Here is a 27736-nt window from a genome sequence, read left to right as displayed (position 1 = left end):
GTACCAACACCATATAAAAGTATCCTTTATGATTATTCACACTATTTTGCAAATTAAATACTGGCAAAACAAACCAATTTACCTATTTAAAATCAAAAGCTGAACATGGATAAATCATCACTACTGCTCTTATTGCACTTTATTTTAATCATAGTTTGTTTTCCTATACAATCCTCTTTAAAGGAGTCTTGTTTTTTTTAACTTTGCACATAAGTGATTTGTTAGCTTTTCTACCTTCATAAGTTATTTAAATCTTTGCACGTGACTGTGTAATAATGAGTGAAATGACAACGACAGACAAATTAAGCAGGCAATCGTTTGGCGGTATCTCTCTCTCTCTCGTGCAGGAGGAGGAGATTGCAGTGAAAAAAAAGGCAATTTTCAACCATTAAAACATGCACTCGTGCAAATGCCACAAGATGAAATTTTTAATTGAAGAAATTGAAAAAAAGGTCGCGTATGCGACTAACTTAGTCGCATTCTCGAGCCCTGTTGTAGACGGAAGTGACACTAACTATAGGTAAGAGGAGGAGCCCTGCCATTCAAACCCACTAAGTGAACCAATCAAGCCTCGGGGTGGTCTCTGAGTACGCCCACAGATCCGAGACTTTATAAGCTTGTGACCGAGAATTTCTGGCGGGCTTTTTGCAAATTTGACTCTGTAAACGGCTGTTATGACAAATGTGCTTCCCAATAAACCTAATCTAGCCCAAAAGCCTGTGTCTCGAAGTATTTCTTCGTTCCCGCTCGACGGAAGCCCCATTCACCCAGATGGACGATCACACACAGACACCCGGAAATCCACCACACAGGCTTGATAGTTGTTTTTTAAAATTGTATTTATTTATTTTGTTTAACATCCCGCCCGAAGTTAGCTGGGATAGGCTCCAGCACGCCCGCGACCCTTGTGATGATAAAGCGGTACAGAAAATGGATGGATGGATGTTAGCAAGTTGCTTCGACAAGACGTCTTTGCAACACGTTCCCGTGTAGCATGATTAGCTAGCGTTCTCCCAACTGCTAAACAAACAAAATGGTATTTTACTGTGATGTTACGCTGCGGTTCTAACAAGCAAACACAGAGAAATAACTAAAGCAATATAGAAGCAATTGAAACACTGCCAAGCCTGTTAGACCGTATTGTTGACTTGCTTCATTTTCTTCTCGGGTGTCCTCTTCAAACTCTGCTGACTGCTGAAGTATAGTTTACTTCACTTTTCCTCCCGTCGTTACCCCAAAACACACCTTGGTACCCAAATAGATTAAATCTATAAAAGCATGACCAAAGGACATCAGGTGAATTTTAAATGCATGTTACATTGTTTTTAAGCAACAGGATATCCATAACATATTGTACTGTGAGCACTGTGATTCATCCAGGCGTATTGTTTCGAACTGATATTTCCCCAGTATCATGTAAAACATTGTCATGGATCCTGTTGAATGTTCCAGGTCTGACAGTGGACCTGGAGAAAGTCTTGTGATAGAAACAATGTAAATTATCTCATCGCATAATGGCAATAGTTGCATAAAACAGAGACAAAGGGTTCCTTTGATAGAGGGCATTGTGAATTAAAGAAGATTATCCTTTATCAAATGATGCAAATGTTATCTCTTTGACTGGATTTACTCGAATTTTTTTTTTTTTTTACATCAACAATAAACCTTTGAAACATGTTCGTGTGTAGCATGTTTAGCTAGCTTTCCCGCAAGCATGAAACAAACTATATTTTACTGAGAAGGGGAGAACTCAAACTAAGCATAATTAATTGCAACACTGCGCAGCCTGTTAGAACTGTGTTTTGAACGGTATGTTGACTTGCTTCATTTTCTTCTTGTAATCCTCGTCAAACTCTGCTGCCTGCTCAGGCGTAAAATGATTTTTCCAATCACCGACTTCTCCTGTTGTGAACCAAGCAAAAGGAAGAGACGCACCGGTTAGTTAAATTCTCCTGACAAATATGAAATAAATGACAGAAACCTAAGCACTGAAATTGTGGGGTGGGAAACCTGGGGCTGAAATTGCCCCTGATAGGAAAAAGGTTCCCCAGCCCTGCTTGAGACCCCATGGTTATAATATATACTGCAGTTGCTTTATGGTGGTTAAATAAAGGTTTAATGACCTTTTCTAATGAATTTGGAGATGGACTGATCATAAATCTCGTTGGAAAGGAAGGTATAGTTGGCCATGGGATTGTCCTTCATGTTCTTGAAGGTCGTCAGCTCCACAATGCGGCTGATGACATCATCAGAGAGAGACAAGTCCAGGTACCTCATGATTCGCTCCACTTCACGCCGAGGATTCTAGGCAGGGGAACCAAAGGGAAAAAAATAAAGCCAAAAAGGTGTGTCTTATGTCAAGGCTTGTATGCCCCCCATGCATCTGCCGCCATTCAATACCCAGAGAGCCCCTAAGGGGCAAATGAGTGGGACACAAATCCAGAACAACATTAAACCCACGGGACCACTGGAACTGCAGTGCCACAAAATCATTTAGAGCCCAAGAAGGACACTGCCCAGTCCTGTCACAGTGCACCATCATCCCCCGAACAGGCAAGAGCCTGGGTGAGGACCAGAACGCAAGGTCACACTGACAACTGACAACTTCCTTGCTCTAATGCCCAGACCTAGCCCAATTTTCCAAGTTTATGTGGAAATACTGTGAGAAAGCTAACATTTGGACAATGGTAATTATTAACCGATAAGTAGGGACGATAAACAACTTGGGGGAGATAAATCACTACCTCTTTCATGTCTTCATAGAAGAGGTAAAGGATGTTCCTCTTTTCTCGTTCCTCCCAGAAACGTTTCACGTGATCATACCAGGAGCCCCATTGCACTACAGAGACAAAAGTCACTGAAATGGTCGAATATTCCTCATGACACTCATACTTACACTCATCATGCATAAACTTGTGGATGAAGTCATCCCAGGTTCCAGGCTCAGGACAAGTCTTATTCATGTGATGAAAGTAGTAGAAGCTCACCAGGGTATCCTTAGCATTGCGCGCAACGTAGATCGTCTTTAAAACACGTCACGTGATTAAATGAGGGGTGGTTCTGAGTCGTCATCCCCGCAGGTGCTTGGCCGCATCAACTTACTTTGCACTTCTTTTCCCAAAACCCGAGTGGAACCAGCTGAAATGGGAGATGTGTCTTAATGACTCTTGGGGGATCCATTTCCTTCAGTTGATCAAGACCTGGTGATTTACAGCAAATGCATTTTAAGTATCAAAGTACAGTGGTACCTTGACTTACAAGTTTCATTCGTTCTGTGACCAAGTTGGGAACTCCATTTACTCCACTGAAATTGATTTGAAATTCCCTTCATCCATTCCTGCCCCCCAAAAAACACTGCAATGTTTTAAATGAAGAGAAATAGCACTGTATTCTATGAACACATAATAAAAGCAAATCAACTGGTTTTAAGTGTAATTGCTGTACGTTGGGACGTGCCAAATGTCACAACAACTGTATTGTTCTGTGTGCCCAGTGCTGGTGCTAGCTTGAATGGAGATCTACGCGAGACCCCTCCATGCCCCTTTGCCCCTAGTAACGTCCTCCTCGTCATCGTTGCTAATGGCAGAGACGGCTGGCACAACCACAGTTCTCCCCCTTTATGCAAAAAAGATTAGGCTAAACTTGATTTTAAACTCATTCATTGCCATTGAAAGGTTTTTATTTTTCCTTAATAAATGAAATCTCCATTTAGAAAGAGCATCTTAAGTTCACTTGGGTAATATTTGTTTGATGAGCTTCAACATTAAAGTGGGGAAACATTCCAAAAATATAAGAATTTGACAAGGGGGCCAATACTTTTTCACGGCACTGTACAATGTTTCTCAATTCATGTCTGTTGCGATAGGTACAGTATGTATGCACAGGCTGTGAACTGACTGAAGGAAAAAAACAAGGAAATGTGGCATGCTCCAGAATCCTGATGATTGGTCAAATGCTGGAATTGCTGATGGGCTGGGTCAGAATGACGTGGCTTCTTGCGAGGCAGAAGGACGCCAACCCTTTTTTTTTTTTTTTTTTTTCTCCTCTCTCTCACATGTAATTTCTCCAATATGGTAACTTTCCTGATAAAGGGTGAACCAGACAATTTGAACAAATTTACCTTAACAATATATATTTAAATTACCTTGAAAATTTACCAGTATTTCATCAAACTGTGCCCTACACAAACCTTAGACTTCAATAGGAGCACCTGGACAATCTAATGACATCCAGTTGACGTCTACACACCTGATTTGCTGCGTAGTCGAATGGTAGCCTCGAGGAAAGTTGTTCGGATCGTTATCGGGGCTCGTCTGCAGGTCTCGACATCTCCTTTATGAAGGAGCAGGTCAATTATCTCCAGAGTCCATGTTGAGCCTGATCAGCCAAATGTACATACAAGAACACATGACTTAAATATCGAGGCCCCCTCATCCATTACTACAACGCTTGTCCTCATGAAGGTCACGGGGCAGCTGGAGCCTATCGCAGCTGACTTTTGGCAAGAGGCAGGAAGAGAAACAACCAGTCACACTCACAATCATAGCGATAGACAATTTGGAGTGTTCAATGAACATAACGTGCTTGTTTTTGAAACGTGGACGGAAACTGGAGTACCTGCAGAACACTCATGTAGCAAAGGGAGAACATGCAAAATCCATCCAGGAAGGTCAGAGATAAGATTCAAACCCATAAGCCATGACTGTGAGGCAGACTACCGACATACCTTTCGTGCTACCCCTAATGACATCATTATACATCTAAATGACACATTCAGCCAAAAAATACTGTACAAGGACCACGAAAGTTAGCAAACCTGATTTAGGGTAGGCGACGACAAGGAGGTCTGACGGATGAGGACAGAAGGCAGACACGGCATCTAAACCTGTGGCGATGTGGTCCTCCAAAAGAACCCCTTCTACTGGGACCAAGTGGGAGCGAGGGATGACAGTCTGGTTGTCTGACATGACTGAAGTCAAATGTTGTGTGGCGCAACAAAAAAATATCCCTTTCAGTATGGCAGTTCTTCCTGTATGAAGTCCTTTCTCCTTTGTGTAATTGATATCCCTAGTCCCATAACATCTGAATATTTGCCTTGCAGCTCTTGCAGTTTTATTTCAAAACCTAACTAACGTCAGTGGAGCACTTCCAACAGTGCCACACCCAAAATGTAATCAAGAGAACCCTAAAGGTGCTTGTTGTCTTTGTGTTGGATGTATCTCACCCAACATTATAAAAAATAGACACAAAAGGAATGAAGTTCGCTGGTTTCTTTTTCTCATGAGGAGGGCGCATGGGAGATTGTTCAGGTTACAGCCTCTCAACACGCTCTAAACAATCTCCCCCGTCGCTCCTACATTTATTTGAAAATAGGAGGGTTTTACAAGACATAATGTTCTAAGCACTCAGACACAACATAAATCATGGGAAACGTACGGTCGAGGGTCCAAATGGGTCACTCGTTATTGGTTCGCCGATTATCACGTTGTTTTGTTAGCCCCTTTCACAACAGTATCGTTGGGATTTATCATCTTGTGCCTTTCGCACGGACACAACACAAAACATGGGACCAGACCAACACCTGTCACGTCCCCGACCACATCCGATCACGTCCTTGGTTAAGGCGCCCTTCCATCGGATGATGCTGAGTCATCTTCTTGAAGGCGAGACATCGTTCTTTCTAAAAAATTGTCCATAATACTAATGCAAGCTAAGCAAATAAATGATAACTTCTAAAATATATCTAACATTTTGCAAGGTGGCTTGACTGTTTTGTCTTTTTGCTCTTAACTCCAACTCCCTAAGACCTAACGTCCTTGCCCCTGACCCCCGAAAGCTACCCTGGGGATTCAGTTGGTCATTGGTAATCTGATCAGATTTTGGATAATGGATTGGATCAATTCTTGAAAATGGGTTGTTCAAAACCAAAATCTGATTTGAAATCAGATTAGATCATGTAATGCAATCTTAGTTTGTGGTGTTCAAAACATTTTAGTAGGATTGGGATAACTTTGATCCCCCCCCAGAAAAATCGGGTCCATTCTAGATCCCAGCAGTTGGGTGGTTTCAGGATGGATTTCAGGAACAAAATGTGATTTCAATTAAATTCTAACTGGTCAAATAACATTTATCAGGCAGTAGATAGCCATGTGTTAATTTTTTTCCAACTGATTTTCAAACCATGCAGTTGAAATGATAATTAAACCCCAACAATACCATTAACTCGAACCCTTAACCCGTCAACTGAAATCCATCACTCCCACATCTCTTGAGTAGCTCCCTTAACTTTTCTACCACCAAAATACACCATTGTACCCAAATAGATGAAATTAATTAAAGCATGACCAGAGGACATTAGATGAATTTTTATTACATTCATGCTTTTAAGCATTGGGCTAAGTCATACAGTAAGCGCTGTAATTTAGTCACTTAAAACCTTGACATGAATCCTGTAGAATGTTCCAGTTCCTACACTCAAACTCTAGCAAATCTTGTTGTAGAAACCATCCATTAGGAATGAAGCAAATTACACCACGGCATTAGGGAGACTTTTTGAAAAAGAGGCAAAGGGTTCCTTTGATAATGAGCATGTGGATCAAAGCAGATACTTTTTTTCCCCCACATGAGCAATCCAATCCATCCCATTCCTATGATTCAAACAAAGAGAGCACAGTACTGGAGTGGTTAGCGCATCTGCAAACAGTTCTCAGGTTTGGGGTTCGAATCTCCACTTCGGCCTTCCTAAGTGGAGTTAGCATGTTCTCCTCGTGCTTACGTGGGTTTGTTCTGGGTTCTCTGGCGTCCTCCCACATTCCAAAAACGTGCATGGTAGGTTCATTGAAGACTGAATTGTGTGAATGTGAGTGCGAGTATTTGTTTGTTTATCTGTGGCCTACGACCAGTCAAGGGTGGGACAGGCTCCAGCATACTGGTGACCCTAATAAGGACAAGATATAGAGTAGAAAATCACTGGCTGTATGTATTTAAACAAAGCAGAAGTAAAGCGAGGAAGATAGAATACCATGCCGATGTCGAAATTCTGTGTTTGAAGTTCACTATTTCAGTTATTCAAACTCTGGGTGTGAACGCGTTTGTTTAGTCAACCTCGTGTTTCATGAGGTAAGAAAGGTACGGTCAATATTGTGACAGTCAAATTAGATTGCATACTTAAATAATCCGTAAAATAGTGTGGTGTACTGCATAATTTCGGACTACATTACTGTGTAATATTCCCACATGAACCACAATGATGCATTAAATTGAGGAACATCTAAAAAGTAGTCACAAAGTGGTATCATAACGTCTCTTCTATTGATATATTTTCATGTCTTCCAGGTTTTATGGTAGATTTCTTTTTAACCCAGAAGTAGCTTTGACAAGAATTGAAACGCTGCAAACAAGCCTATTCGATCTCCGTTCTGAACGGTATGTTGACTTGCTTCATTTGCTTCTCGTAGTCCTCGTCGAACTCTGCTGACTGCTCAGGGGTAAAATGATTTTTCCAATCACCGACTTCTCCTGTCAAAGAAGAAGAAGAACAGGTGCGCCACTTTTTGTTAAATTATGCTGACATGCAGCTCGAAAAACATTTCACGCCCTGTAAAGTGAAAATAAAGTGTGACGCGTTGGTAGCAAGCCTGCTAAATAATAAAAAAAAATTGCCAGACGGTCTTTAAAGCTTCAGAGGAACAATTTTTAACTCATTCACTGCCAGCCTTCCCAGTTAACATGGATATTTGACTTCTAAAGCCATCAATGGCAGTGAATGTGTTTTAAAGGCACAAAATAGATTCAGTTACACATTTTTAAACACTGATTCATGAACATTTGTTAGAATGTTGCATGATATTTCTTCATAGGAAAAAGGTTCCCCGCCCTTGTTTGACAGCATCAAAAATGACTCATTTTGAAAATAGGACAGAGGAGAATGCAGTGACTACCAAAACCTCTAGGGGCCACTGCTGTACTATAACAACGTTTGACTCATGCGTTGAATGACCTTTTCTCATGAAGTCCGAGATGGACTGATCGAAAACAGTCTTGGGAATGAACGTGTAGTTGGCCATTGGGTTCTCCTTCATTGCTTTGAAGCTCGTCAGCTCCACAATGCGGCCGATGACGTCATCAGAGAGGGACAAGTCCAGGTACCTCATGATGCGTTCCACTTCACGTCTGGGATTCTGCATGGTAAAAAGAAACGGAGGGATGTAGGCAAAAACCTTTGGAGTTCATTGCAAACTAAATAATCACGAAGACATGGCTAAACAATACAAATTTGCATCAGATCCAGATTATATACTAATTTGTACTTCAGAGGTGCAACCATTAATCAACTAATCGATTGTTCAATTAATCGATAATGATTTTTGATAATAGATTCGACCTTATTTAACTTAAAACTGTCCAAATACTCAGAATTTCAGTCTCTCAACAGTAAATATTGATAATTATATTTATTACCATAATAAAGCACACTGCTTATCTTTGTGACTCATCAAAATAGACATTTGCAAACATCTTTTATTTTGGAAAACAATGAGCAACATTTTTGCCTATTTTCTGACCTGTTACCCACCAAACCAGAAACGGAATAATCATTTCATAATCATTTTGTTTGTGCATTTTCTGCACTGTCAATTTGAAGTAATGTCCTGTTTTTTAATAAAGGGATGGAAATTGTAAGTTGTTTTTTTTTAAATCCACAGTTTATCGATGAAACAATAAAATAATTGACAGATTAATTGATTATTCAAATAAGAGTTGCTTGCAGCCCTAGTATACTGTATACAGTGGTACTTTGACGAGTTTAATTCGTTCCGTCAGCAAGCTTGTAAATCAAATCCATTTTCACCATTGAAATAAATGTAAATGCCATAAATCCCTTTCAAACCACCAAAATCATATTTGGCTACGTTTTGAATAAAGAACAATAGTACTGTTTTTTTTTTTTTAAATAAACAGACTACAAGAAAATCTCAAAACGTAAACTGGTTTTATGTTTAATTCCTGTACGTACTGTCGTAGCCATGTGTTTGATGTGTGCCTTTAAGGGGCGTGGCCTAGTGAGTGACGTCAGGAGCTGCAGTCGAGTTGGCCTAATTTGTTGTGAGAGTTGTGGCCGACAGCAGTTGAGAATGCATCGGCGCCTGTGGCTCTCCTTGCCCACACGTGAGGGCATTACAGTACCTTAATTGCACCTTTTTTTTTTCACTTCATTCCAGCGGTGGCGTATCTGATCGCTACACACACACACAAAAATCAACCATTCGACAGCTCTAACTCATAAAACGTGCAAGTCGAGGCACTTATAAGTCAAGGTACCACTGTATTATATATAGAATACATTCCCCACATCTTGACAGTTAAAAATAACAATGAACACCACGGGAGGGATAATACATAAATCTCTACCTCTTTCATGTCTTCATAAAAGACGTAAAGGATGTTCCTCTTCTCTCGTTCCTGCCAATAACCTTTCACGTGATCGTACCAGGAGCCCCACGACACTGCAGAGCACATTTAGTGCACGTGAAATTAACCAATTACACCTACATGGTCTGAAATGTTTTCTTATGATGTGTCAGATGTGTCTTTGTTCCTTTATCTATGCAAAGTGTGACAAACGTAAATAAATGCTTTTCCACTAGATGGCAGAAGGTCCAAATAACCTGTTACAATTCATTCAACAAAATAAAAGGTTTTTGTTTAAGTAAACAGGCCCAGATTTACATTTGTGAGTAAATTGTGCGGTCATAGTTATTTCAGGATATACTGTCCATGATACCTTTTATGATATTTTTGTTCGGGGGTGTGCTGCGAGATTTTTCTAATGTAAAATATGTGGCTTGTCTCAATAACGGTTGAAAAAAATGAACTACACAATACTTAATTCCAGCAATCTACAAGTACAAAACACCATTAGGTGACAGTACCATTCTTCAACCCTTCTCCATTATGTCTGTTGAGCATCCTAAAATGGTAAATAGTTACTCTTTATTTTAGTTGTATTCAGGGTTTATCATACATTGGTGACTTCCTCTTTACATTTGTACAACAGTTACAATCCATTTTCAGTAAATTCTGAGATTTGTCTCTAAACACATTATACATGTTTGAAGACAATTGCAAATGTGCAAAGACAGAAGTATGTAGCCGTGGAGATATACTGTAGCGTTAAATTGTTATTCATCATTTCATGTTTGGGCTAAAATGGGACCCAGTGACACACTTGGGGTCTGGCATGAGTCCACCCTCCACCATTAAATATAAACTCAAGTGCCTTCAGCAGTTACCTGGTGCAATTCCGACATGCAGTTAGCTTGCTAACTAGGCCTACACCCCCGAAAATGCATCTTCCCTTCAGGTAGCTTTAGAGCGCCTCATTGTAGGCCTTGAGTGCACGCATGTCACAGAGAGAAAGGCAGAAGAGCAATGAGGTGGAGGGGGGAAAAAAAAGGTCAGACGTGAGCTGGGACTTCCACTGACGTGTCCACTTTAGAGCGCCTCGTTGTTGCGGTGTAAAAAAACAACAACCACAGTAGGATATATTCCATCCACCAGAGGCTATAAATGGTTATTACATGTTGGCAGCTCAAATATGTAGGGATGTGTAGACATAAGAAACATGCTAGACGAAGTAGTATCCATTTCTTAGCCGTTGCGGCTTCACAAATTCAGTTTGAGAGCAGACAACAGCTTGATTTAATTTTTCTCACGATTTTGAAGTTTCGTTTTATTAACTGGCAATTGTTTTTAAATTAAGTGAACCAAATGTGTTTGACTTTTGACTTTTTTTAACTCATAGAATCATAACAACTCCCCAAATCCTTTTACAGGGCTCTTGATTTAGTTTTTGTTATTCTTATTCTTTTCTTGGTCCACATGACACGGATCCACTTACACTCTCCTCGCATGAACTTGTGGATGTAGCCCTCCCAAGGTCCGGGCTCAGGTTGGGTCAAATTCATGCGATCAAAATGGTAGTAACTCACCATGTTGTCCTTAGCATTGCGCGCTACGTAGATGGTCTGTACACATGATACAACATTTAATGAGAGCTCATTATTAGTATGTTTTAAACGTGTATTGTAATCCATCGGTGCATGTGTCAACTTACTTTGCACTTCTTTTCCCAAAATCCAGTCGGAACCAGCTGAATTGGCAGATGTGTCTTAATGATTCTCGGGGGAGCCATTTTATTCAGGAGCTCAAGACCTGAGGATTTACATTCATCCATTAAGGATAAAATATTATACTGTACTATACGCGTAGACCTCTTCACCATGACGTCACACAAACTGTGAATCCAGATTGCATTACTCTACTACTATACTAGCCTTCTTCTCTACTGCTGCAGTTTGAATGTGTGAAGTGCGAGTCGGCAAGATGCTACAGCGAGTGAGGAAAGTTGCTTGTAAGGGAGACGGAACGCCGGCCGTCGTTTCCGTTTCAACAGGTAAATTGATTTTAAAAAATAGACGTGGAATTTAAGACATGGTTAACATGATCATTGAGGGAGTGGCTGACGAATGGACTTTTCTGATGTGCGCTGATGAGAAATTACATTTTAGCACTTTCTCACACCTGCGCAATATTTAATGCTATTTCTCACAATCTCATCTTTCTCTCTCATGTAAGAATTTGCCAGTCCGGTTTCTCCAGTGACGTGAGAAGCGCAAGAGACCAAGTGCGGCTGCCCAGTATTAGTGTAACAGATTGCCTTCCCAACAAGCCTGCTCCGTTTGTTCGCAGTGAGTTTAAACTGGAAATTGCAAAGACGAGCCGTCTATCGATGTGCAAAATGTCTTGCCAACAAACCATTCGCAGGGAAACGATGATGTTTGCCTCCTATTCGTATTGACTGTAGCTTGCAGTGATGTACTGCATCATACTGAGAGCTGTTTATAATAGATCATCAAACTTTTTCTCAGGAGGGGTCAGTTTTAGTACGGCCATACAACATTTGTTTAAAAATATGAATGATTTGGTTGTTGTGTTTTGTTGATGCAGAGTTCCAGTGCAGCCCTCCGGATAGACTTTCCCTAGCTTCGAACGAACGCCTGCTCTGGACGTTTTGTGTTTTCTCTTCAGATCCTGTTTGGAGAAACGTCCCATGGAAAGTGTACTGTAAATTGTTGTATACAACCTTTCAATTTCACCTTGGTTTTTGCACATGTGCCTAATAACGTTTCCAGTGAATTTAGAACAGATTGCAGCAACACGTCCACAAATGTATGTACAGAACACACCTGAGGGGATATGTGGTGGGCTCCAGATCTCCAGGAAAGGACTACGGAGCAGCGTGGGGGCTCGTCTGCAAGCCACGGCATCCCCGTTGTGAAGAAGCAGATCAACTATCTCCTGAGTCCATGTTGTCCCTAAACCCCCAAAATTAAAGAACACAATGAATGACGACATCCCGTAATCCGAATGTGGTGAGAAGCAGTGCATTTTGTCGGACCTGCTTTGGGGTAGGTGGCAATGAGGAGGTCCGAGCTGTCAGGACAGAAAGCTGAGATGGCGTCAAAGTTATTGGCGATGAGGCTCATGAGAGGAATCCCTTTAACTGGGATGAGAGGGAAGCGAGAGATGGAGGTGCTGGCCTCCTGGATGGCAGCACTGTAGGATAACTCGTTGTCCTCTGACATGGCTGGAATCAAAACGTTTTACTGGACAGAAAGAAGAAAAAAAAAAAAGTCTTCAAAATTGCTGCAGAAAATCCAGTATGTTGGTTCAGTCTGAAGTCCTGTTCTCCTCTTTTGTCAAATATTTGCCAGAGTCTTGACTTTATCGACCACAAATCCCACCCGAGCTGGAACTCCTCGTCTCTGTCGAATATCCCTTTCCTATCCTATCCTATCCGGTCCGCTAACATCTGGACTTTACTTCTGCGAACTCACGTGGGTTTGCTTTACAGCCTCTCCGACACGTGAGTAAAAAAAACCTGCAGTGGGCTGTCCCGACAGGACTTTGCCATAAACAGAGTGAAGAGAAGCCCTCAGCTGTACTGTAAGATCCCTCCCTCCTGATACTTTTATCAAGCATTTCCTGTGTAGCGTGAGGAAAGGACAAGGATGGTCTTGTGATAGTTCCACAGCCAAAGAGAACAATGGTCACTGGCGCAATTCTACAACTGAAATGGAAGTGTCAGTGGATTCATGAGCAATGCATTTGAATCAGAGAAAGAACATGTGCTTTCCTCTCACACCTTTGACTGCAAGTTTGGACCCAGGGTCAAGTCAAGCCAACTCTTTACCCACGGTTCGCCGTCCTCGGTCGAAATAAAGGTCTAAATGTGTGGCTAAATAAAGGTCTAAATGTGTGGCTAAATAATGGTAAATAGTGACTAGAACCTGGTTATCATTGTTTAGTATGGTCACGCAATCAACACCGTTTGCAGAATACATAGTGAGCATGTTCAGCCTGGAGCAACTTTAGAAATGTGATTGCTCAACAGCCTGTCAATAACTGAAACCATGTTGATACTGAAAACAAGCTCAAAAGATTTGACCACAAAGCACTTTCCTTTAAAAAATGGAATAAGATGGTGAACATAACTCTGTGTTATGAAAAGCACTTGACCATGCAGCCAGACCCCACTCTTGTCTTTAGAGCAGATGGGAGAGAGAGAATGCTGTATTTTGTCACATAAGGTTCAGACACGTGGTTAAGGAATCATTGACCTAAAACGAATGGCCCAAAAGTGAGGAAAAATGTTTTTGTATCACAAATGACTGTAAATCAATTTAGAATAAATCCTTAAACAATTTATATGTATATGTACAGCACTACCAATGACAATGAAACAATTACACTTGTCGCTTGAAGAAATCCAAATACAAGCAACTTTAATTTGGTTTTTAATGTGACAAAGGAATATTAATTTACATTTGGTGAAATATACAATGTAATTTAAAAACATTTTGTTTAGTTTTACACTATTGAACTGGAGTGTAAATATATAGCTTGACGCAAGCACACGTTAACACTTTGTTTTCCCCAAACTGCACGACAGGGAGTAGAGAATAGTAGACTTCAGTATGTATACGACATACTGGTAACGGGTATCGCAGTATCAGCGTCAGTACAAGCAAAAACAAATTAAAAACATTTTTAAAAAGAGGAAAATTATTTTGTGTGCAGTAATGTAATGTGTATATAATATACAAATATTCATTAGCGCTTTCGGTTTTACGGAACTATATATTATTGTTGTAACCGGAAGTTGCTGATTCAACTTCCTTTGGCAACAAGCCTCACAACCGCTCCTGTGTGTGTGTGTACAGTATGTAGCATCTTTAGCTAGCTCGAAACACGTATTTATGATGTCACCTTGGTTTACTTTGGCGTTAAGTTCAAAAATAAACGAAAACTAGCTCACGCTGCTAAATCAATGGCCAGCTAGAGCCGTGTTGCTTGGTTTACTTTGGCGTTACGGTCAAACGTAAACGAAAAATAGCTCAAGCTGCTAAATCAATGGCCAGCTAGAACCGTGTTGCTATTCGCACCATGTTTGTTGTGTGAGGAGATGAACAGCTGCCAGTGGGGCCGTTTACGTCTCGCCTTCGTCGTCTTAGCGGTCGAGTGTTTGACGCAAGCGGGGACGACTGCAACTCTGACAGATGAGCAACCTGTCAGCTCAGCGACCCCTTCTCCGGGGGTCACCGACGGACTGAAGTCCACCAGCCCCCTCCCTGCCACGAATGACTCCATAAATGTTCGCGGTGAAAGCGGGACCCCCTTTGCAGACAACCAAACTTCGACGGCTGCTACTGCCGTAATTCCGATAAATGGGCAACCTGTCAGTTCAGCAACCACCACTTCTTCTGGGGTGACCGACGGAGTGAATTCCACCATTCCCCTCCCTGGCCCCAATGAGTCCGTAAATGTTACAGGCGGAAGCACTGGGACTCCTTTTGAAGACACCCCGATTGTGAGACTCCCTGAGGGTAATTGGCAACTTGATTTCAATGTATGTGAAGATTCTCACGCATTCAATTAGATTCAACTTTATTGTCATTTCAAATGTCACAAGTACAAGGCAACAAAATGCAGATTGTGTCTAAACAAAAGTGCATAAGCAGTAATTGGCAGAAGTGGCGAAAGTACTCACGCAAGTACAGATCATCGATAACGTAAAATTAAAAGACTCAAAAGGAGAATTATTGATTTAACTAGAGTTGAATATAGTCAAAACTAAAGTATAGACTGAGATGTACTTAAGTATGGAACTAAAAACTATTTTTTTCTTCCCCCTGTCAATCACAAATGGTGCCTAATTGATAACTAATGGCACAACGGGAAAAAAAATACATCTCTCCACACAAAATAGTTTCACTGGTTTATTAACTTACATTGTACTTGTAATGAGAAGTAAATCATGTTACATGTCGTATGTTAAAACAAGTGTTTCCATAGTTTTGCTAATGTGAACTGACAAACAATAACTTCTAAATTAGCTCATTATAGTGACTGAAAAAATATTAGTGATATGCTGGACTTGGACTTGGGACTCATAAAAAGGTGCGATAATGCGACACCCGGTTACCCACAACGGTTCATCTCCGATAGCTTAATGCTAAAACGTTAAAAATTCCATAGATGGGCTAACACATTGGATTGATCTCGCAGTGTAAACCTCTAACTGATATTCAAACAGAAATGGCGCAGCAACATATATAGACATGTATAACAAATGCACAGACATGTATTTTTTCAACTTTATGAATAATGAGTTATATTAGTTAAGCTCAATCGCTACTCTCTCTTTTGGGCCTTTTCATCTAATCTATGTCTTGTTTGTGCAATGTAGTTAATTCCTTAGAGAACCCTTCACTTGTTGATCCTTGTCAATGCCAGGCTTGGGAACTCATACTGAACATGTAATCTGGAGTAACAAAAGGTTTGTGTGTTGTTATCCAGCGTGTGTCTGCGATTTGACTCCCGATTTCTGCAACATTGGCTGCTGTTGTGACATTGCTGATTGCGGCGTTGCTGACCTGAGTACTGTTTTCAAAGGATGTCCTCAGAAAGCCACGTAAGAACGTATCATCAGTGCTTGTAAAAGACCATATTTTTGACATTGTTTAGATGACTAGACTTTTTTTTGTGTGTGCTTTGCAGGTCAGGAGTCTGCATTGAGAAATGGCTGATGTTCCGCGCCAACGTGGATTCTTCTTTAGTCAGTGTGACCGAATCTTTGTTTTGTGTTCAATCTGCAGGTAAATGGACGCAAGTACATTTCAACCAAGCACTACACAGTTGTGCCTTAAGATAAGAATTTCATTTGTTCCCTGACCATTTTCGTAACTCAGAACACTCTTATCTCAAAACATCTCTCCCCACTGAAATTCATGGAAATGCCATTAGTCTGTTCCAACCTAACACAAAAAAAAATATTACACTTTTGTAACGTATGTTTTAATTAGAAAAATTTTACTCATAGCATTGTACATTATAAAAAAAATTTAACTAATGGCATAATAAAATAGTATGTAAAGAATTAAACAGTTTTTGCCACATTTTTTTGCTTGAATTCAATGGACATTGTACTGCTCCTTCTGGAGTGTGAGCCTTGGCCACCTGGCGGCAGTATAATACAGACATGGATTTGCATGGAGACGGTCCCGCCTCAGTAAGCCGCAGTAATATTGCTCGTTCTTCGCAGAGGATAAAGAATATATGCCTGGGGATATTATGTTATGTTTTCAACATTATTTTTTATTGCTATTGTGACAGTAACTTGAAAATGACATGGGCAATTATGCTATTAGGTTAACCATACCAATTACATACACCAATTAATTTTACCAAGCAGATGATGATGTAAATAAATTTATTCTACACAACATCAGTTATTCTCAAAATATGGTATGCGGGCTCAGTCTAGTGGCACACGAAACAATCACTGTCCAAGTGCAGTAAACGTGTATTTAACTTTTTTATGTGCAGATTGTCAAATCGGTTTTATCACAAGGATATGACCAACACAGTTTTAATGTTGTTTTTGTATTTATTTTTTTTTTCTCCCAACAGCTGAGCATTTGGAGGTCCCCACTGTTCCACTTCAACTTCCAGTTTTAGGAGACTCTTATCACTTCTCATCACCTCAACCAATAAGCGTCGGCCACAGCAGACATTTTTATCGGGTAACAAAAACATTTTTGTGACGTTTGATGATGTCGAAGACCATGTTCCCATACGTTTGTAATTTATGCAATTATTCAACTTGTTTTTCCTTCCTTTGCAATGATAAAATCAATTTCTAGGCGGATGATGTCATCCAGACAGTTTTCACCAAATCATCTGTGCGAGGTCTCCTTCGTCAGCCGTCTCCAGGAGCGGCTGGTGCTTTCTGTCTTAGTCGCAACCCCGCACGTAAGCTGAGACCACATACAGTAAAAACTCCACAAATGCAAGTCGAGAGAGAGCTTTTCAAAGTTTTCTCCAATCACCTTCTTTCTGTGAACAAAAAGATGTCATGACATTTAAATTTCTTGGATCTGCTGTGGTTTTATGTAGGATGAAAGACACTGGTTGTGTAGTGATTTCATTTTTACATGCTTTGTACCTTCGTTTTACAACCACCATCAACACTTGTGTTCCTCTGCTTGCAGGCTTCTTAAGGTCACAGTCTCTGTCTTGTACCCGCATGGTAAATCCTCAGTCGTGCACCAAAGACCCAAATCTCAGCGCTCTCTCCTACTTCACGGAACTGAGTCTGATTAAAGTAAGCAAGTTTGCTCGCGTTTTACAAAAACAAAAAAACACTTCCCCTCAAGTTAATACAAATGTTATTACAGATTCCAAAACCTGCAGAAGAACAAGTGTCTGACCTTTTGGTGAGAACACATTTACCCCTGTATCCTGCTGGTTAAAAGAAGGCGTCAGCATAAATGAGAAGCTACTGTGTAAATAAGTAAAATTCCATTTTTTTTTTTTTGTTACAGATCCCAGTCTCCCCACTTTCTGACTGGCCTGCACCCAGTGAGGAAACAAATCTTTGTGTTAACGTGGCAAAAAAGGTGAGACGTTTTTGAAGTGACGAATTGAAGCGCAAAAGCTGGCAAGCGCAATTTAGACAAAAATAGATCCATGCCTACTAGCAGCGGACTGCCTACCACGGCAACAGTCGATTTTGCATTTCTCAAACCACCAAAACCAAAACACTCGCAGGAAAACTCATTTGAAATGGTTTTATTTCGGAAATCGACAAGCGCCATACGCATTTTACTGCAGCGAGCGTCATCTCCATTGAAGTCAATGGCAAGTTCATACGTATTTATGACCTCGTCACGTACATCCTCCAACATCTCTGCGCCCGTTATTTCTCGCTAACTCGTAACACTTAAATACGTTTTTACTTGTTCCTACTCTTTCTTTTGAATGTGTACAACTTTTTTAGTTTAGTTTAATCTTGTATTTTTGTTCGTCTTTCTACGTCACTTTCACACGTTCGAAATAAAGAATTCAATCAAAATTATTTTCTTGCCGTTTTATGGTTTGTGGTGAAATGACATCAAATACCTAGATTAAAGACTTTCAATAAAAGTTTGATATTTTGGAAGCAAACATTTTTACACTCATTTTATTCCATTCACAAAAAAAGTGAAGATGTTGGCTTTTGTGTTTGAAGTCTTTCCGTCCAAATATGGTGTTATGTCACATGACAGCCACGAGTTAATTTGTTCCATCTGTTTTGAACCTTTTCCAGGTGGAGTTTGTCATAGTGTACACAGAGAGAGGAGAGCTGGCAAGTGCGACAGTGAATGTTGTTCTAACGGATGTGAAAATGAACCAGTTGTTGCAACAAGTGCACTCGATCCAATATAAGGTTTTAATATTGTTATTAATAATATAAGGCATGGGATTTATCACAAAGCAGATTATTTTAGTGCTTCCGTCTTCTTTAGCTAGGGACATCTCGCCCGTCTCCAATGCCGACGATTCCCTCAGTTGGACTGCGGGTGGGATCCAGTGTCCTTGGTGGCTTTAACGGAGAAGTGAAACCCGTATCCTTGCGACCATGTTGTGAACCTCCTTCAGAGCTGGTTACATTTTGTAGTTTTGCCAGTTACGCGGCGCAGATCCTTGATAACATACCAGGTGACCATAATGGGGTTGCCGCAAGCTAGCGAGTGCTCCTCTGACCCCGCCACGAGGATGAACATCCTCTTCACGTACAATACAATCACAGGCTGCAAGTTTAGGTAAGCCAAAATTGCCCACAAGAAGCAACAGCAAGGTCTTTCCTGCTTTGCATTTCTTTAATGCGGGGGTTCTCAAACAGGAGTCCCCGGAAATTGCTAGAAAATGCCTACGTACTTATGGGGACCAGCGCACCAAAAAAAACAAGTGCGTCACTTGGCACAGTTTTAGCAATGCCCCCCGAAGTGAAAAAACTGTTTGACGCTATATCTCCACAATTCAGTACTACATAGTTTTCAGTCTTTGCACGTTTTCAGCAGTTATCTTCAAACACGTGCAATTTATTTAGAAACACATCCCTGAAGTCACTTTACAGTGTCTTGAACGTATCTGTGTGTTCCAAGTTCTCCTTCCAGGAACTGCGCTGAGCTGCGTTCCCAGATTGACAGCATCTTGCAGGGAGCCGCTGTTCCTGACGTGATTGCCACGAGCTCGGGTTCCCAACCCGACTGGGCGACAGTCCTCAAGCAGGAGTGTCCTGTCAGCTCGGAGGTACCAGTCGCCTGGAAAAAGTGGATGAACTGATAGGATTATCTAAAACCTAACCTGTGACCGCTAACAAAATATTAGCGTTTCTGACAAGTTCATCACTATAATCTTGGAAGATCTAACCGATTGGTTTCCCCTCTTAGGAAACATGTGACTCGGGCTGTACCCTCCCACACTTGCTCTCCGTGCAAGTGCTGTGGGCTCGTATGGGCCTCCTCGACCTCCCTCAGAGTTACATCCTGGGTGTTAAATACCTCTTCCACTGTCAAAAGTTTCAGGTAGGCCAGTACCCTCTTTGCTAAGGTTGCGAAACTCCAGGAATTTTTTGTTCTTTTCTTTCTTTTTTTTTTTTTAATTGAAGCGGTTCAATTTGCTTGTAACTCTTACAAAATAAACATAAATTTGGTCTTTTTTTCCCCCACTCTAAATCTGATAATACACATACCTGTATTGAAGTAATCAAAAATGTCTTTTTTTCGTCATTGTTTTATTCATCTGAAACTCATGTGAGTAACAGCAGTGATTTTATTTTATTTTTATAAAGAACATGCGTGAAATATAATCACATGGCATTGCTGTTAATGGAATGTTGACACTGAGCACATTACAATGATTCAACATTTTGTTTTATTTCAAAAATATCCCCCCAAAATTATTTTAGGCAACAGTACTGCCCCAATAGTAACAACTACTAAGACTGAATCTTGCTTTCTTATAGTCCTTTATTGACCCTCCAGTTGAAATTAATTCTAATACAATACAATCAGATAAATGTACTGGGCACTTAGTTAACCTTTTATTTGTTTAAATTTAGCTATCATTTATACATTTTATTTCCAGGTGATTCTGAGGAATGGCCCATATCTTTATGCTTAGATATGTTTCCATTAAATGACCCTCACCTCACATAGAAAGTTTCCAATTTGAATATATTTCCAAACTGTCCCATCTTAACATCCCATGGCAATTTGCCATAAATGTTCTATCCCCTTTGCAACCCTGCTGTTAACCACCCAAACAATGCTTCCATTCTGAAAATAAACCCTCTGACGTGTCTTTCAGTGCCCTTTGTCGTCAACCATCGCTCTAACCACTGAGGTCGCATTTGCCGACATGACGGTTTACCCCAAAACTGTGCTGGAGACTGGGTCAACTTGACGACGCGCTCTGCTCGATTGGCGTCTTCACCAGAGGCACTGCTGAGCTGGACAGACTCATTCTTATTACAGTTAAGGTCACTTACAGTTCAACGTTGCTTACAGCCAGTTTCCCAACAGGATTAGAATTCCTCACCAGGGAACTGGATCGTAGATGTTTTGGTTATTGAAAGTTTGAGGAAGGCATTGCTTTATTTGTCCAAGAGAAATTCTATACACACATTGGCTGAGGGTGCACTTGTGCGAGACTGCACTAAAGGAAAAAGGGGGTTCTCATCTGTAACTTGAATCCTTTCCCCTCAGAATAAAATAAAACTTATTTTTGTAAATTTTTAGGAACAGCATTTGGGCTGAAGGTGTTATTTTTTTTGTATTCAGCTTCTCCTGCCGGACTGGCTAGTTGCTGTGCGTCCTTTTCTCCTTTCTCCCCGAGTGGCGGACGTAGTTGAGAAGGTGGACAATTGCAGCCGGAGTTATTCCTTGCAAACGTGTAGCAGCACCCAGCTGGAGGGACACAATGAGCTTTTTTAATGTATGCCATAACTCGGTGACGTAGTTTTTATTTATTTATTTTTGTAATACCGCCCCAAAATAAAAATTTATATGTTGAAACCCGTTTATTGTGGAAGAAATGTAAGACCCACCAGCAATAGGTGAAAATTCGCAAGATTGTGAGTCCATATATAAAAAAAAATATTTTATAGTCTTACCATGACTTACGAGTTTACTTTGTCCCGTGACCACATTTGTAACTCAAATCATATATACGTGTGTGTGTGTGTGTATATCTATATATACATATATATATACATATATATATATATATATATATATATATATATATATATATATATATATATATATATGTATATATACATACATATATATATATATATATACACACATATATATATGTATATATATGTATATATATATATATATATATATATGTATATGTATATATATGTATATGTATATATATGTATATGTATATGTATATATATATATATATATATATATATATATATATGTGTGTATATATGTATATATATATATATATATATATATAGAGAGAGAGAGAGATATGTATCTATATATATATATATATATAGATAGATAGAGATATATATATCTCTATATATATATATATATATATACACATCTGCTTCTTCTCAACACTCCCTTTCTAAGGACAATTTAAATTTGGCAATCTACCTGCACATAAAAACACAACAGATACATGTACAGGTGCATCTCAATAAAGTAGAATACTGTAGGAGAGTTCATTTATTGCAGCATTGCAATTCTGAACGAGAAACTCATAAATTATACAGATTCATTCAACACAACAAAACACTTTTCGCAAGGTCAATTCCAACGTCATTTGCGGATTGGGGTTTTCGTTAGCTGGAAGATAAAATCAGAAAATATACTCCGTAGTGAATCTTTATAATGATTTTTTTTTTATTGAACTACTTGAAGTGGCCTAATTGCAATTTATTGCGATGCACCCGGCTGTGTATAAGCGCACACTTCCACGATATATTGAAGATTTCGGCACAAATACAATATAGCAGGGCTGCATGCGGTAGGTGACCCGCAATATAGCAGGAAACACGATAAAGATAACGTATACTATGTAGAACGGTGCGTTTGGACTCACCGTGCTGGGCCGCATTCTGTCCAAAATCTCCCGGACCTCCTGTGACAGAGAAACCGGCAGAGACAAATAGTCCAAGTCCTGTGGAAGAGACATGCTCTCCTCTTTTTGAATTCTCTCGATCTCCTTCTGCTGGAGGACGCAGTGAGGCCTGTACACAGCTGCACAGCACATGAGACGCGTCCACAAAAGAAGAACAGCCATCAATTACATTACAAATACATTTTTCATAATGTTTGTAAATAATAGGCACCAGGGTACTTATCGGGAGCAGAAAGTGACTGACTTGGAATGAAAATGATTTTGTAAGTAGTTATATATCACCTTCTATCTTCAGCCTTTGGGAGAATTCTCTGTACGGTGAAAGGCATTCTGGGAAGACGGAGGCCACCACTTCAAAGGACACGTCGTTGTATTGCAGCATCTCCAAACCACTGAAAGAGAAACCAGATGCCCAAAGACTTAAAACCTGACCACAGAGGCACTTTTATGGGATTATCACTAGACAAGTCCAACGGCTTGAAACTTGCGTCAAATTGGCGGGTTTCGTCTCGCTGATGGGCACGCCTGGCAGTTTACGTCTCCAGTTTGTGGCAGACAGAGAGACTTCGTGGAGAGCTGCAAGCGCATCCTGGAGACTCTCCCTCACTCTCACAGTCTGCTGGTAGCGCAGGGAGGACACGCACCCCACTTCCTCAAAGCCTGAAAAGACGTTCGTTTGGGTTTGTGGAGGGAAAGTCTGGAACGTAATCCCCAGCAATGGAAGGGGTTTACTATAATCTATAGAGAGGCTCCGCATCGCTGTTTACCTTTCAGGGTAAGTCGCAGGTCAGCATTGTCCGGCCTCAGAGACGTTCGAAACTCGGCCCGACTGGTGAACATCCGGTAAGGCTCCGTCACACCTCGAGTCACTAGGTCATCAATCAGAACTCCGATGTAGCTCTCGGTCCGAGACAGCGCCACTGTGGGCACGGAGAGCGCCGTGCGGGCTGCGTTGACCCCCGCCCACAAGCCCTGTAGAGCAGAGGGAGGAGGAAGTCCCGTAAAAGCAAATGGGAAGCTTTATATACTATGGCTTAATTTTTGCCTTCAGGGATTCACGGAATTTGAATTCACTGCGATAGGGGATAATTGATTTGACATCGTAATCGTATTACAAATCAATTTTCCACATTAAAGTGAATGGAAAACCCGATATGATGTAGGATTAAATCAATGATCAATCAATCACAGGACAAATTAAACTTGCAGGTCGAGGTACCGCTGTATTTTTTTTTTTTTAGACCTCGTAAAATGCAGCTGCGGCACCTGTGCTGCAGCCTCCTCATACCCCGTGGTCCCGTTAATCTGCCCGGCCAGGAAGAGACCTTGGGTGCTTTTCACCTGCAGTGCAGGGCTCAGCTGAGTGGGGCACACAAAGTCGTACTGCACGCCATAGCCTAACACCCAAAAAAAAAAAAAAAACATTAAAAAAAAATGTTTTTAACGGGGGCTGGTTTAGGTCGCACGTACCGGGTGTGTGGATTTCAGCTCTGTGTAAGGCTGGGATCTCTCTGATGAGGCGCAGCTGCATGTCAGCGGGCATGGTCATGGACAGACCCTGCGGGTACACCAGGTCAGAGGTCAGCCCCTCAGGCTCCAGCCATACCTGATGCTGCCGACCAGGAAAGCGAAGTACTCGGGCTTCAATTGACGGGCAGTACCTGAATATAGACAAGGGCCTCTTTTTTAGGAATCTGAGCAGAGATTCGCAAATGTGTCTGGTGTACATAACTTTTTGTTTTTATCTTAATTTTTGTAAAACTTGCTCTACTTAGTTTAATGTGAGCAAACAAAGCAAAAGGCCATTGAGAGGCTAACAAAACTAGAATTGTCACAGTAGTTAGAACTGTAATCAAAAGATATTTGAACACAAAGTGCAGCAACACACATGGACAATATAACAATAGTCACAGGCATATATTCTTTATCCTCTGCGAAAAACGACAACTATTACTGCAGCTTACTGAGCAGCTGTGACAGTCTTCTTCATTTGTATCCTTGACTGTATTATACTGCCCCCGGTGGCCAAGTGGCAACACCAGGAGCGGCCGGGAAGAAATGATTCTCAAACTATTTAATTCTTTACATTCCAATGAATTAGGTCATGACTGTGTTTTTATAAAGTACAATACTACAGACTGCTATTTTTTTTTCTTATTCAAAAAAAACATGTTACAAAATTTCTGTACGTGATTAAACGCGTTCAATAAAATTGAAATATAAAAGTGCTCATACTATAGTATCAGGGGTGCATATTGAGCAGTATATATATATATATATATATATATATATATGGGTAATATGACATTAACTGAACTGACAATATGGGCATGTTCACTCTCTCTGTGTGTGTACCTGGGGCCCTTCGTGTCCTGCTGTATGTGACAGTTGAGATGAAGGCTCTCCTTCACCACTTTATCCACACCAGGTGTGGTATAGGTCAAGTAGCACGGTAGCTGTTCCTCAGCCTGTTAAAACACTCATTGAGATTAAAAGCGTCGGTATAGTATACTCGCTGCATTCAAATGTGCTCCAAGGTACCTTGCAGTGTGTGTGGCTATTGAGGAAGCTGAAGGGAGTCGGATGACTATCAGATGGGTGTAGCGTAGCTTCGTGAAAGTCCACCGAAGCCTTCAGTATTCTGGGAGGCGTACCCGTCCTGAGTCGGCCCATCTTCAGCCCCAGGCGCTCCCTCAGCGTGTGGGACATTCCGGCGCCGGACGGGGCGTCTCCGATCCGTCCCCCGGGGGATGTGTTCTGACCCATGAAGAGGGAGCCCGATAGGAAAGTACCGGTGGTAAGAACCACGGAGCGGGCCGAGATCGAGAGGCTTGCGCCTGCTGCCGTGAGAGGACGAAAATTTTTATTTTTTTTAAACAAAACAGTTTTTAAAGATTGAATATAAATGCAGTGTACTAAAAAGTTAAATACAACTAAACTGTATTTAGTAAGTACACTTCAATGGCCATGTTCTATTTAGGCAGTGATGGGAGGGAGCCCGTGGGTGGGCTTTTTTGCTGCCCACCCAAACGTATTCCAGTGACTCTGTGGCGTCCGGGCTCTTCCGGGTTTGATTCTGTTAAAAGAAGCTCCTCCACTGATCCCTCCAGCACTGTCAGTCTGGGAGTGGACAGCAGCTCGGACTGCAAGCAGAAAACACAACATAGAAAAAGGACAATGCCGATACGTGTCGAACGTCTGCACCGATAATCGTTCGTAATAATAATACGTTGACAAAGTGGAGTTTGGATTGACTCATCAAAATATTTTTTTATTTTTTTCCCCCCCTTCACCTGAATGAATTGGCGGTAACGTTGGCGGTCCAGCTGAGCCCGTGGCCCCCACACAGCGGGACCTTTCCTGCGATTCAAGATGGAAAAATGGATGCCGGCCCAGTCTCCCGCTCGCCCGCACACGCCGTCCAAAGCATCCACCTCCTTCACCAGGTGACCCTTCCCTACTCCGCCCAGAGAGGGGTTGCACGACAAGGAACCTGGAAGGAACGTGATGAGAGGAGAACCACACTGCTTGGACCATGAGCAAGAACTTGGAGGTCAAAGCTCGCTCTCTTACCGACGGTTTGTACTTTCTGCGTGACCAGCAGCGTCTGTGCACCCACTCGGGATGCCGCCGCCGCCGCCTCGGTGCCCGCGTGACCCCCGCCCACCACGATGACGTCATACTGCTGTCTGCTAAAATGACTGGCGCGTCTGGAGACCAGTAAAAGGAAACTCTCCAAGGGGGGGAGCTTCTTTGTCAACATGAACGATGCTAACCTGGGGAGTCGGGAGATATACAGACCAAAAAAAAAAAAAAAAAACATTCACACTGAAATTGTCTTTGCAATGTGTAAGAAAGACCGAGTTCATGCAAACTCCACGCATGCTGAGATTCGAACCTGAAACCTCTAACAATGAGCCAGATGTGCTTAACCACTTTAGGTAGAGTAAATTCACACATTTAAAACATACTCTCCGAAACAATTGACTAATATTGGATAATCTCACTACTACTGGATTTAAAATATGTATGAAATGTTCTAGTTTAATTTTCACTCCTAAATGACTGAAATATCCCCCCCCCCCCTCCCCCTTTAGTCTAACAAAGAATAAAATAGCACATTAGATTTTCAGATAACGTACATGTGGCTTGATGTTTATGAGAAAACACAATAGAAACGTCTTGTTTAACTTGTAGGCTGTGCAATTGTGTAACTGGTTTAAAAGAAGCTGACAAACGCCTTTGACTTCTGTTAGGAACGAATGCATTGGAATATTGCAGCTATCACAACCCCCTAAAAGTGACTACTTTGAATTACTTACAGTTTCTGGAGCAAATTACAGAGGATGTTTCTGGTTTCAGGCTGCTGTTGTTTTTTTTAAAGGGGTAACAAAGTACTTGATAAGGCAACGTTTTCGGAAACACTAGGAAATATTGGCTGAGGCGGCGGCCATGTTGTGTGGGGCTTACAGTCATAATGCATGCACTAAAGACGCACGCACAAATTTGCTGGACACAAAATGTTACATTAGTGAAAGCTATAGATGTACTCACCGAAACATAAAATGGAAACATCATTTGTCGGAACATTTGCCTTAATACACTTTTAAACTGATTAAAGCACATTGGCAAACCTTAATACAGTTATAAACTGATTGGATATAGCACGTAAATTACATTTTAAAAAAGCATTTAAAAAACAGACGTTGTTAATGTGGTTTTAAAAATTTCATTTGTTCTTTTTTTAAATGGACATTTCTCATTGACCCCTAAACTTTTGAACAGTTGTGTATATGTATGCATACCTGTGCGGAGCTTATGTGTTTTGTGTAGTATAAGGTGAAATGTAATAGTTGAAGTGACCTTTCCAACGAGACTCAGCATTTTGCCAGTTTTGGCAAATCTTGTCGCGTTGCTATTTTGCAATATAAAGTTTATACTTTTCTTTACAGGGTCTTTACTCTTTTTTTTTTTTTTTTTTACTAAAAGAATTAAATCAGTACTTATACTTTTTTTTTTTTTTTTTTAAACACAATGATCTATTCTTCTACTTAGCTGCACTTTGTCCCTTGTGTTAAAAGAATCAATCGTAGAACAATTCGATTCAATCAATCCCTCCTTTAACGTGCGCGCTCACCCTCAACGCCTGGCAGAAGGTGTGCGCGCACGTACGTCGAAACTC

At 40.9% G+C, this 27736-nt stretch overlaps 3 protein-coding genes across 10 annotated transcripts; 1 reads left to right on the top strand and 2 right to left on the bottom strand.

Moving 5' to 3' along the window:
• Positions 1-908: 908 nt before the first annotated feature.
• Positions 909-12991, bottom strand: LOC133395239 (uncharacterized). Its single transcript, XM_061663999.1, has 14 exons — positions 12461-12991; positions 12249-12377; positions 11117-11214; positions 10901-11027; positions 9412-9506; positions 8000-8180; positions 7405-7518; positions 4817-4969; positions 4249-4377; positions 3103-3200; positions 2897-3023; positions 2745-2839; positions 2124-2304; positions 909-1902 (listed from the first exon to the last, which is right to left on the bottom strand). The coding sequence occupies exons 1-14, from the start codon at positions 12645-12647 to the stop codon at positions 1790-1792; spliced, it is 1827 nt and encodes a 608-aa protein (XP_061519983.1). The 5' UTR covers positions 12648-12991; the 3' UTR covers positions 909-1789.
• On the top strand, positions 6637-27471 carry LOC133418208 (tectonic-3-like). Of its 7 annotated transcripts, none has more exons than XR_009770428.1 (16): positions 7442-7541; positions 11357-14948; positions 15922-16036; positions 16123-16220; positions 17035-17147; positions 17268-17376; positions 17616-17728; positions 17802-17840; positions 17949-18023; positions 18713-18832; positions 18912-19010; positions 19105-19208; positions 19551-19698; positions 19839-19973; positions 20758-20923; positions 22850-27471. XR_009770428.1 is itself a non-coding variant. In XM_061706670.1 (16 exons), the coding sequence occupies exons 3-16, from the start codon at positions 14528-14530 to the stop codon at positions 20851-20853; spliced, it is 1785 nt and encodes a 594-aa protein (XP_061562654.1). In that variant the 5' UTR covers positions 7442-7541; positions 11357-11455; positions 12010-14527; the 3' UTR covers positions 20854-21561. The 7 variants fall into 7 exon arrangements, 4 of the variants coding, with proteins under 4 accessions (XP_061562653.1, XP_061562654.1, XP_061562651.1 ...); XR_009770429.1 differs by having other exon boundaries at positions 25881-27469; XR_009770430.1 differs by lacking the exon at positions 22850-27471 and adding an exon at positions 21231-21561.
• Positions 19334-27507, bottom strand: mto1 (mitochondrial tRNA translation optimization 1). 2 transcript variants are annotated; one of them, XM_061706656.1, is made up of 12 exons: positions 26128-27507; positions 25848-26047; positions 25580-25697; positions 25096-25394; positions 24910-25022; positions 24025-24215; positions 23821-23951; positions 23322-23526; positions 23043-23214; positions 22837-22946; positions 22516-22673; positions 19334-21356 (listed from the first exon to the last, which is right to left on the bottom strand). In XM_061706656.1, the coding sequence occupies exons 1-12, from the start codon at positions 26375-26377 to the stop codon at positions 21249-21251; spliced, it is 2055 nt and encodes a 684-aa protein (XP_061562640.1). In that variant the 5' UTR covers positions 26378-27507; the 3' UTR covers positions 19334-21248. The 2 variants fall into 2 exon arrangements, with proteins under 2 accessions (XP_061562640.1, XP_061562639.1); XM_061706655.1 differs by having other exon boundaries at positions 25580-26047.
• Positions 27508-27736: the final 229 nt, after the last annotated feature.

Source organism: Phycodurus eques, chromosome 19 (assembly GCF_024500275.1).
Source record: "Phycodurus eques isolate BA_2022a chromosome 19, UOR_Pequ_1.1, whole genome shotgun sequence".
Classification (NCBI taxonomy): Eukaryota; Metazoa; Chordata; class Actinopteri; order Syngnathiformes; family Syngnathidae; genus Phycodurus; species Phycodurus eques.
This window is presented reverse-complemented; position numbering and strand designations above follow the sequence as displayed.

Excerpts from the sequence above, each read along its gene's own strand:
- LOC133395239 (XM_061663999.1), bottom strand. The coding sequence starts at position 12,647 with ATGTCAGAGGACAACGAGTTATCCTACAGTGCTGCCATCCAGGAGGCC. Across the intron at positions 3,201-4,248 it reads TCGACTACGCAGCAAATCAG|GTCTTGATCAACTGAAGGAA; the intron begins GTGTGTAGACGT and ends GTAAATCACCAG. Across the intron at positions 2,840-2,896 it reads CAAGTTTATGCATGATGAGT|TGCAATGGGGCTCCTGGTAT; the intron begins GTAAGTATGAGT and ends TTGTCTCTGTAG.
- LOC133418208 (XM_061706669.1), top strand. The coding sequence starts at position 14,528 with ATGAACAGCTGCCAGTGGGGCCGTTTACGTCTCGCCTTCGTCGTCTTA. Across the intron at positions 14,949-15,921 it reads GATTGTGAGACTCCCTGAGG|CGTGTGTCTGCGATTTGACT; the intron begins GTAATTGGCAAC and ends GTTGTTATCCAG. Across the intron at positions 17,148-17,267 it reads ACAGCAGACATTTTTATCGG|GCGGATGATGTCATCCAGAC; the intron begins GTAACAAAAACA and ends ATCAATTTCTAG.
- mto1 (XM_061706655.1), bottom strand. The coding sequence starts at position 26,377 with ATGTTTTTTTTTTTTTTTTTTGGTCTGTATATCTCCCGACTCCCCAGG. Across the intron at positions 24,216-24,909 it reads CAGGACACGAAGGGCCCCAG|GTACTGCCCGTCAATTGAAG; the intron begins GTACACACACAG and ends GTCTATATTCAG. Across the intron at positions 23,215-23,321 it reads CCTGCGACTTACCCTGAAAG|GCTTTGAGGAAGTGGGGTGC; the intron begins GTAAACAGCGAT and ends ACGTCTTTTCAG.